Source organism: Anarhichas minor, unplaced genomic scaffold (assembly GCF_050575085.1).
Source record: "Anarhichas minor isolate MPS153535 unplaced genomic scaffold, ASM5057508v1 ptg000009l, whole genome shotgun sequence".
Lineage (NCBI taxonomy): Eukaryota > Metazoa > Chordata > Actinopteri > Perciformes > Anarhichadidae > Anarhichas > Anarhichas minor.
Genome location: NW_027466455.1, coordinates 4,844,784 through 4,855,000, shown reverse-complemented (window position 1 = coordinate 4,855,000; position 10,217 = coordinate 4,844,784). Strand labels below are relative to the sequence as shown.

Below are 10,217 nucleotides of genomic sequence, written 5' to 3'. Positions count from 1 at the left end.
AAACACATCATAAACAATCTCTCTAGTTCAGAGGTCTTCAACAGGGGGTCCGCGACCCCTAGGGGGTCCGCGGGGGTACTGCAGGGGGGTCGTGACATTTTTGGTTGATTAGACATTTTTTCATATATTTTTTTATATTAAAAAAAAAAAAGAAATTCATTTTTTTTTTCCCAAACATGAATCTGTCCATTATTTTAATAGTTCAGTATTGTATGCAAGATAACAGGTATGTTTATGCATGGCAGTGGCACTAATAGGCCATCACTCATTTTTCGTTTCCACATTTATGTTTAAAATAAAAACGTCAATTTGAATAGCTTGTATGCATGATTATCATGCAATTGACAGACAATGTTGATATTGGCATTGGTATCAGCTGACAAGGTATGTTTATAAATGGCAGTGGCACGGGCACCCTACTCACCTTGCACATGTTTAAAATAAAAACATGAAATATGAACCTGTGTATTATTTGAATAGCTTAGTATTAAATGCACAATAAAGAGGTATGTTTATACATGGCACTAGGCCCAGTTTAATATAAAACACAATTTTATACAATATATATAGTAGGGGGTCCCTGCTCCATCTCTCTATCAGATTGGGGTCCTTGGCCTGAAAAACGTTGAAGACCCCTGGTGTAGATGGATAAACAGGTGAGGTGTGGAAAGAGAAATGTAAGAAATAGGTGAAAAGATAAAATAACGATTGATTCATGAATAGATGAATTAAATATATTTATCTGTGTATTCTACACAGATAAACAAAGATAAATGAATGAATGACCAAGTGAAAGATGGCCTTCCTTCTCTTTTGATGGCATTACGACTGCAGTGTCCATTTACTGAATAAACAGCTCTCTGGCTCACTAGTTACTGTAGCTAGATAGAGATAGAGAGAGAGATAGAGAGAGATACACAGACATTAAGCCATCACTTTTTCACAAAAACAAACAAACAAATTAACAAACAAATTAACTTGAATACAACTCACATTGGTTGAAAGACAAGTTCATACTATTAATACTACTGTGCAATATTCAACAAATAACAGTGAGAGCATGTCTATGAATGTACAATAAAGGGGCTTTTCACTGATTTTACATGTCAAAGTTGACTAACTATTTTCGAGAAGTACTACTCCTCTTTGTTAACAGTTTAAACAGACAGTACACGTCTAAGATAATAGATTTGCAAAGTGGGAGATATCATTTTAGCCATCTGGAAGTAAAAGTCATATTTTAGAGAAAACTGAGGTGAACCAGTGGAAATGTGAGTTGTTCTTTCTGTGTTTTACTCTAATTATTTAGCATAATGTATCCTGTTATTTTACATTCTTCATTCTTCTCATATTTCCACAGATTCCAGCATTGACCCTATTTCCCCAAAGCAATCATTCAAATTTCATCAGATCTTATGCACTGCTTATGCAGTTCCATGAGAAATGTTTTTAGAATAGCTGTGTATGTACAGATCTGGGAACAGCTCCTTTTCACATGTAACTTTAGAGTTTTTCCGCTTTGACATGATCAGTAAAAAAATGTCACCTAATCAGAGATTATGTATTTGTCCCTCTGCAGCCTGCTGTGTGTTAGTCCACAGGGATCAACCAGCCTCTCTCTCTGTCTGTCTCTCTCTCTCTCTCTCTCTCTGTCTCTGTCTCTGTCTCTCTCTCTCTCTCTCTCTTTTTGGCTCTGGGCTTATGGCTTTGACCTCACTCTCTACTGCGCGCACACACACACACACATACACACACACACACATTTTACATCTCCCTGTTTACTGTCCTCCCCCCTCAGGCAGGTCATCCGTTCATTGTCCCTCACTCTCAGGTCTGTCTCTGTGTGCCTAAAATAAAGCCACACAGCTTCCTGTTCTAGAAATCGTCCACAGCTACAGGACAGATTACACACTCCACTTGCGTCCCTTTGGAAATGTCAGCGTTGTCCAATAAAAAAATGTTGTTTGACACATAATACCCAGGTTTTCACTGTCAACCAGTCACTTGACTTAATGTGTGTCATTATACTGTATGCTTGTGTAAGACCCAGTTCAGTTTGTGGGCCTTTTGCAAGCAGTAGACTCTATAAAGAGACGAGGAGAAAGACAGAGCTTCACTGTATATGTGCCTTGTGTGACCAAAATACTGTCAACCAACAGATCATGAAATGGGGCCAAATATCTGACATTGGGGTGAGATGGTTTCAGATATTTTGTTTTAAAAAGAAGACAGATTTTAACAGAGTGGTTGAGAAAGAGTCCATTTGAGAGGCAGGTAGAAATCAATGCAGGGGAATGTGGTTCTAGTGAAGCAGTCTGTTGTTAAGCGGTGATGGAGGAATGGGACATGGATACTCTCTTTGGGCGGAGAGAGGGATGAGAGGAGGAGGAGGAGAAGAAAGCTTTTAGACAGGGGGTCTCGGAAGCTCCTGCTGTGACCTCGGGACAACAGAGCAGCACTATGGGGACAAACAACAACCGCTCTCTCTCAAGTTCTCTCTTTTCTCTCTTCACATGGCGGTCTCTCCCATGCTCTCCTTTCATAAACACCTATCCTGTTCCAGTGTCTGGAGAACAACGGGAACATAAGAACAGCAGTGTGTGTATTTGTGTGTAGATGACATCATCCACTTCCATTTCCTACAGTATTGTGTCACGCTATCATGTGTATACCTAACTATGTGGTCCCATAGTTTCTTGAGCAGAAGACAGTCAAGCAGGACTAAAAGCACCTGCTCCTATAAAGTGTGTGTGTGTGTGTTTTGGTTGTGTGTCAGTAGGGAGTGGGGGAGTGGTCTTATGTTTTGTTTTGCTGAAGGCAAGTTTTCCTCTTTCCTCAAGGAGTGGAAAGGAAGGTTTCAGGTTAATATTGTATGATATTAAAGATAATTCTACATTCAAAACATTCAATCAAAATGTCTATAGTGTAATTCCTCTGAGAGATTCTAGCATGCTTAGTAAATACAGGCCCAGCTCTTTGGTATCCTTTGTTATTTTTAAATCAAATGCCTCAGTGTTTCAGTATATAAGCTATTTCCAGCCACTTGTTTTCCAGCTATTTTCCAGTACCTGTGCTGCACTTTGAAACAGTAACGGAGAGACTGAGCATTCAAAATGTCATGACATTTGGTTGAGATCAAAGAGTGTGCTTTGTGTGGACGTATGGAGTCATTAACTGGAGCTGGCAGAGGTTGAATTGAAACGTTGTGTATTGTTTGTGCCGACATCTTTGTTGCCCGGCGGCTCATTGCTGTGGCTGTGCTCTTATTTATTGCTTTTCCAGAAATCACCTGTCAGTCACGTAGTGTGAGTGGGTGATGTGATGTCCCTTCCCTTTGCACTGTATCAGCAGAATGTGGAATGCTCACCAAAAGTGGAGCACAGAGCTCAGTGGTTTACAACTGAGTGAACACAATGAGTGGCAGGGGATTTAAACAACAAGCCTGTAAAGACTGTGTTTCAGTTTAACAGTTTCCAGAATGCACTGGAAATGATTTTCCTTTGGAGAATAAGTTCAGTAAGAACCCAACTATGAAGACGGGTTTGAGGCGTCCATCACTGGTCATGTTATCTTGTGTTACAGACAGCTGTAAACTCAGCTGGTTGTACTTTGAAAGGTCTCTGACAAATGTGGTCAAAGTTTATTAAACTTATTGAACTTTGAGGCAGGCAAGGCATAAAATCCAAGTAAGATGTAACATCCAAGATAGCGCTGCCTTTAGGTTCAGTGTCGTCGCTATCTCTGTGAGAAAAGAAAAGCTCATGCCGGGCAAAGCTGATCATATGCAGGTAGCTCTGTTCACTCTCAACGCTGATTACTGAACTCTTGTGTTTGTTCCAAGCAAGCTGGAAATGTTAACCCTGAATGTGAGATAAAGCCTCATCATCATGCTGTATATAAAATGCATAGCGGATTGGCCAGCGATGTCTGAAACATCTATGCAGAGGAACAGTGTTTTCATTCTTCAAACAGCTACTTCTGTCACTTTCCATTTTTAGAAGCGAGTGCAAGACCCTGAATACTTTCCAGGAGAGACTTTAAGAGTATGCGTTATCATCCACATTTTATCCTACCTCTGAGTGTGGCCATAGAAGAGGTACACTGGTGTTTTTTTGGTCTGTCAACAAGAGTCCAACCTTCTTCATTTTAAGCATACTAAGGCCTTGAGTGTGAGTATAACAGTACTTGTAACATGTATTGTAAAAGCTTGAACTGGATATAGATTGCATTTATTTTTTGTTTGATTAGGCAGTGAGTCAGATAGAAAGGAAACAGACATTTATTTTAGAGTAGAAAATGCCCCAAACACAGTTTGATGTAGCTACACTTGACTTGATGCATGAAAAGAGCATGAAAGCATGTGGTTTTCTCTGTGTTTGTGCTGTAGCCATGCCCGACTGATCAAAATCTATTTCAATCTTCACCTCTCTCGCCTAAGTGTTTCTGCGATTGCTAGATGACGATATGTACAGGTTATTAAAGAGAGCGTCATTTCGAGAAAGCAGATGGTCAGTATGTAAAAGGCTAAATAAGGAGGTAGCAACCTCACCTGCCCTTTCACCACTTGGCTGCTATGATCTCTTCCTGCTCTTTACCACAGCTGTTTCAAAACTCCTAAGCCCTGCAGGAGTCTCAGCCACAAACCACATCCAGCTACAGCTGGTCAGCCAGAGTTACCATTCCTAAGTAAACCTTCCAATGATCAGCTTTTAAGTTCATCTCCCCTCTTCTCTTCCTTGACCAATCAGTCCCGTGGGACATTGAATAGGATCATTTCCCCCTCATGCAGCCTTGGATTGTGACAAAGGAAGGATTTGCTTGCAGTGCTATCTCTTTTCCGGCCCTCTCGGTGTTTGGATTCCGATCCAGTTCCAGCCTTTTAACTCAACCTTCTGTTTTCTCAAGTTCTCCGTCTATCTTATCTGTTTCAGTTCAGTTCAAATATGAGCTTTTGGCATGGCGTCCACAACATGCTGCCAGTTTTTCTCCCAATAATACCTGGACTTGGAGTCTCCCTGCTCATCAGTTCTACATGTCTCTGGTTGCTTCCTCTCTCCATCTGCTGCCAATTTTGTCTCGATAAGCATTAAGCAGGGTGTTGACCAAGAAATAGGGTGTCGACTGCCTGTTTGCTGGTGTGGTTCCATATTGAGATGACGCAGCAAAGTGGAGGGACCTCAGAGGGATTGTGAGTAATCAGGCCGCTGTTGAGGCAGATGGGATGCCTTTGGGAGGCAGAGATCAGCAGACATCAGAGGACTGTTTTGCAAGAAGAGAAAAAGAGAGACAAAAAGTATCCATCTTGAGTCGTTTAGTTCATTATTTAGTCCATAAATCAAACATGTTCTAAACAAGAAAATCTGCCAACAGAGTCAGATCATTCTATTTGATTCCAATAATGTTTCGAATACAAGACAGAATAAGACTCTAGCACTGAGAAAATCAACACTGAGCAAGTGAAATAGTATTTGGATTACTTACAGATTGAATGACTTGTTAAAAAGGAGGTGATTTTGTCAAGAATATTAGGTTTTGGACTAAAGATTTGCCAGTTTCAATCCGAGATTGAAAAATCTAGTCAAGAAAGCCATATCAACTACTACTGAATTGCCCTTGAACAAGGCACTGCAACTGCTTAACTGCTCCCAGTAGTAGAGGTCTTCATGGGTCCAAAGTGCTAGACCCAAGCTGATATGGACCCATGGAAAACCTACCCACACTCAACATGCACGCATACACTAAATAACTTTTCAAAACAAAGAAACTTGATCCAGAGGAACCCAAGGACAGTCAGAGCAAATCTGAATAGACCCAAAGAATTCCCAATAGAAGAGCGCAAACACCAACACTGCCAGCAGTATTTTCGACCGGCCAAGTTCGGGGCCCAGTTTGGGTCTCAGAGGACCACTTGGACCCCTGAAGACCTCTTTATCCCAGTGGCCCTATGGTTTCACGAGCCCAAGAACAATTCACAAGATAACTTCAAAGCAATATCACAGACCAACCATCCCCACCATGACGACCCCCTCCCCTCACACGGACTTGTGGATTCTAACTCAAGATCTGGATAACATATCTCCCCCATTAGCTTCTAAATGTCAAGCCATGTAATATCACCATGCTAAACACATGCTCTGCCGCTGCCTACTCACTGTTTAAGTTTATTAGGAAATTTGCAGGAGGCTTTGGACAATTTGAGTTGAAGTGTTAAAGGACAATTTCACCATTAATACTAAAGCTGTTACTGTTTCGTATATGTTCCTTGGATTTTTTCTTTGCTTTTGATGAATACTGATCAGTCACAAGTAAATGAATCATACTCAAATCGCACTCATGTTACTCTCGCATTTTTCTCTGCACTGAATGCATCTGTAGGGCACTGTACTCAGCACCAGTGCTCCACCCTGTGGCTAAATGAGAAAACAACCTCTTCTTTGTTGTCGTTTGTAGATGGTGGCACTTCAATCAAGCAATGCTAATTAGACAAGACACAACGCTATCAGGGCTAATTATTTATTCATCAGCATTTTTCTATTTTTCTATAAAGTGTCCCCTTAGACATGCAGAGAGTAAGTGTATGTATACATAGGTGTTTCATTATGAACTGTGAGGGACAGGCGACAGCACTCAGCTGTGAAATCCACTAAGACTGTTCGTTTTTTATTTTATCTGTGCTGCATTGGTTGGTTTTCATTGTCAAGTCTGTACTTGGGCCAAATAATGCCGATACATCATATTGCCATGACTCCTAAACAACCACAGGCAGATAGGCTAACAGTGAGCGAGTATATGATTGTGTGGAATATATGGATCCCTCATCTACAGAAGACAACTTCTGCCAGGAAAAGAAGGGAAAAAAAGAATGACAAATTTAGGGAATGCCTGATGAAAAGATGCTATCGAGTTGCATTATGGGAAGTGTAGGACACTGTTCTTCATATGGACTAAAAGTCAGGATATCTGGGCTCTTCTGCTTTGACATTATTTCTGTTGTGAGTCCTCCAACTTTATCAAAGAGCAATACAAAGAATTAACAATTCCCCTAAAGTAACCAAAACCAACAAAGTGTGTTACATGGTCATAACCTGTCCTTGTTTAATGCTCAACAGGCTGGAGAGAAGCACTACCACCCCACATGTGCCCGCTGTGCCCGCTGTGAGCAGATGTTTGCAGAGGGAGAAGAAATGTACCTACAAGGTAAAATCAGTTTTTGGGACTTGAGACAAATACCTTTAAAATCAGTTTTCTATCTTAAAGATCTTTAAGTAACCTATAACTCCAAATGTCAGAGCAGGTTGAACTTGTGTTTCTTCCTGACCACAAAGGATTCAATCCTAAAGCACATGACTGTCTATTGTTAGAGAATAAGAAGCTAAAGAAGAGCCAAAGTTCTAATGGTGACATCGTTTATTTGTCACCTTTTATTCCTGTCCCTAAACTGTCAACAGCTGTCTTTAGTCTCTATTTCCTCTCTCTCACCAAGTCACAGTTTAAACACAATGTATTGTGGATCTCCTTGTTCCTCATGGACTGGGTTAGCCGTTTGGAAAAGGAATTCTGCCACACTCATGGAGATGTTATTTACTGCTGCTGTGGCACTAACATGTGAGCTCCATTCACTTCAACTCTTATTGAAGTCACTGTCACTGAAGTTACTTGTCACTGTGGGGTGAATTGATGTAGTGGTGAGGAAAATATTTCTGAAACCATTACTATGAAAGAAAATGCAACAGAAAATTTCATCTTGAATCAATGTCAGCAGTGCATATCACTTTTTTAATCAACGTGTACTTTCTTTTCTAATGCCAGAATGTAAAATAGTTGTATAAAGCTAGCTATAGTAACCATACAACTGAAAACAGAACAAGCAACTAAACGGGGGGCAAGAAAAATATTACACAAACAACTGCAAAGAAGTCTCGACAAGGACAATGATGTTAAGCTAATATTTACTAATTCATAATTACTAATTGGCCCGTACACAAAGTAGGCTACAGCTGAGGATAAATAAATGTCATTACTTTTATCGGTATTCAGTCATAAAAGTCTTGGTGACATTTTGACCTGAAGATGGCACCAGATGAAAATTCAGGGAATCCCAAAAATGTTATAAGACAAGCTTTTATTGAACCCAGAGGAGATATTCTGGTGTTACAGCAGCACAACAACAGAAATAAAAACAGATACATAGAGAAATATAAAGAAAGTATATAAAATAACAATAGAACACAAATAGAAACTATAAAAGAACAATTTGACTCAAAATGACAATGTAAACAGTAAACATACCGTACCTACGACCATTGTTGTAGTTGTAGTATAATAGTTTAATATATAATACAATTGAATAACTACCATACCCTAGTCAGTATACTGGTTAGTCAGGGGTGTTCTGTCGGAGTCTGAAGGGCTCCATTTTCCCCTGACAGCTGAAAGAGGATCATGGCTGTCTAAACTCATTCTAAAGTTGCTGAGATAGTTCAACCAACCACCATTGTCGTCCCTAGTGACAACGTAAATGGACATGTGTGAAAAGTTGGAAACAATCTGACAGTTCCTGTCTTTGTCTCTGCATCTTTAGGATCTTGTATCTGGCATCCACCATGCAGACAAGCAGCCAAGCAGGAGGAAAAGAGTAAGGTGGGTGGGAAAGACGGCCGAGCCACTACTGTATACTTGTCAAAGAGATGCTCAAGGCTATTTCTTACACATCCTCAAATAGAAACAAAGTAGATCCATTGGATGCCATGTGGGAAGATTTGAGATGCTGTTGGTTTTTTTGATTGTGCAGCTGTACATTTTAGCAGTTAAAATTAAAGACTAAGAATGTAAAAGTACTTTCTGATGTTGTCTTTGACCTCCCTCATTAGCACTAAAACTTTTAATTACTCAGCAACTTTACAGACATCTTTGGCTTTCTTGTATTCTAATCTGGATCAGTAAGCAGCCAAAGGTCAATGTCTAAAATGTCTTTGTTTGCACAAAACAGATCTATCCAACCACAGTCATAGTCTGGGGGGCTGAATGAAAACGGAAAGTTTTCAAAGTGCAAAATACTGTATACTGTTATACTGTAGCCAACAAGAATACAATACTGTAACTACCAAGAAATGTAGCTTTTGGGGAGTAGTAAGACCCTTTTCATAAATCTTTTGACAAACAGACACTTTCCTCTGGATTCTGCACACCATAGAAATAGTATTAGACCAGTATTACAAGTTTGTAAATCTGTAAATCTAAGTTTTGGAAATATTTAACAAAATAGTTCAACCTGGTGGACAGGTTGAACTTGTCATAGACAAATCAGTACAGGGAGGATGTGACCAATCACAATGAAGAAGAGGAGGGGTTCAGTTCAGGTCATATTACCATTGTTTTACTGTTACATCAGCAGCCCTTCAGCCTCACAGACACGTCTCCCATCCTCATTCCTCATCTTAACCCCTCTCCTTCCCAGAAGCAGGTCCGGATACAGCTCAATGACATCCCTGAGCAGCAGGTTGGTGCTCGTGAACGTCCCTGCACCCACCCTGCACCCCACTCAACCCACAACCATCTGCTGCATGGGTTGTTCTTAACTGTTGACACCATACTACTATATTTGCTTCATGTTGAGCAGAAGCTGTAAAGACCTCTCAGAGCTACGTGACTGATGAAGCTGTAACATTCTGCTCATCAGTCTGTGCATGTACAGGGATTTAATGAGGAAGTAGAGAGGAGTGATGTGTGTCAGTCTGCATCTGTACCATGTTTGATCTGTATCTGAAGAGTCTGACACTCACACAACTTGACGAACACTAAACTGATGATCATGCAAGATGATAAAAACTACCAATATTTAATTTGTTCTGAAGAGGAAAGTCCACTCTGTCCTCAACTTGTGTGCTTTAACAATAACTGTGATCGGTGCTGATCGTGCACTAATAGCATCACTGTGTGATACGTATGTGCTGTTTGCAGAAAATGGAAATAAAATGTGCTCTTTGGTGAACAAAATGTACCAACAATGAAAATAAAACATGTCAATCGGTTAATTAAGAAATTTAAAAGAAAATGTGATAAATTCATGCAGAAAACAATATCTAACTAATTAACTAGGATACATGCAGCACTGAAGAGAGGTTAATGTGGTTGCTTAAAGGAAAAGAACCAAATATCTTTTCACACAAAGCATGACCTTAAATGTCAGCACAATGACTGTATCCAATATATTTGAA

At 40.1% G+C, this 10,217-nt stretch overlaps 1 protein-coding gene across 1 annotated transcript in view; it reads left to right on the top strand.

Moving 5' to 3' along the window:
* Positions 1-10,217, top strand: part of ablim2 (actin binding LIM protein family, member 2) — a 76,080-nt gene that overhangs the window by 39,618 nt on the left and 26,245 nt on the right. The window contains exons 7-9 of the mRNA XM_076086867.1: positions 7,110-7,197; positions 8,582-8,640; positions 9,458-9,499. Of these exons, the coding sequence (XP_075942982.1) occupies positions 7,110-7,197; positions 8,582-8,640; positions 9,458-9,499 (189 nt within the window). The remainder of the gene's footprint in view (positions 1-7,109; positions 7,198-8,581; positions 8,641-9,457; positions 9,500-10,217) is intronic.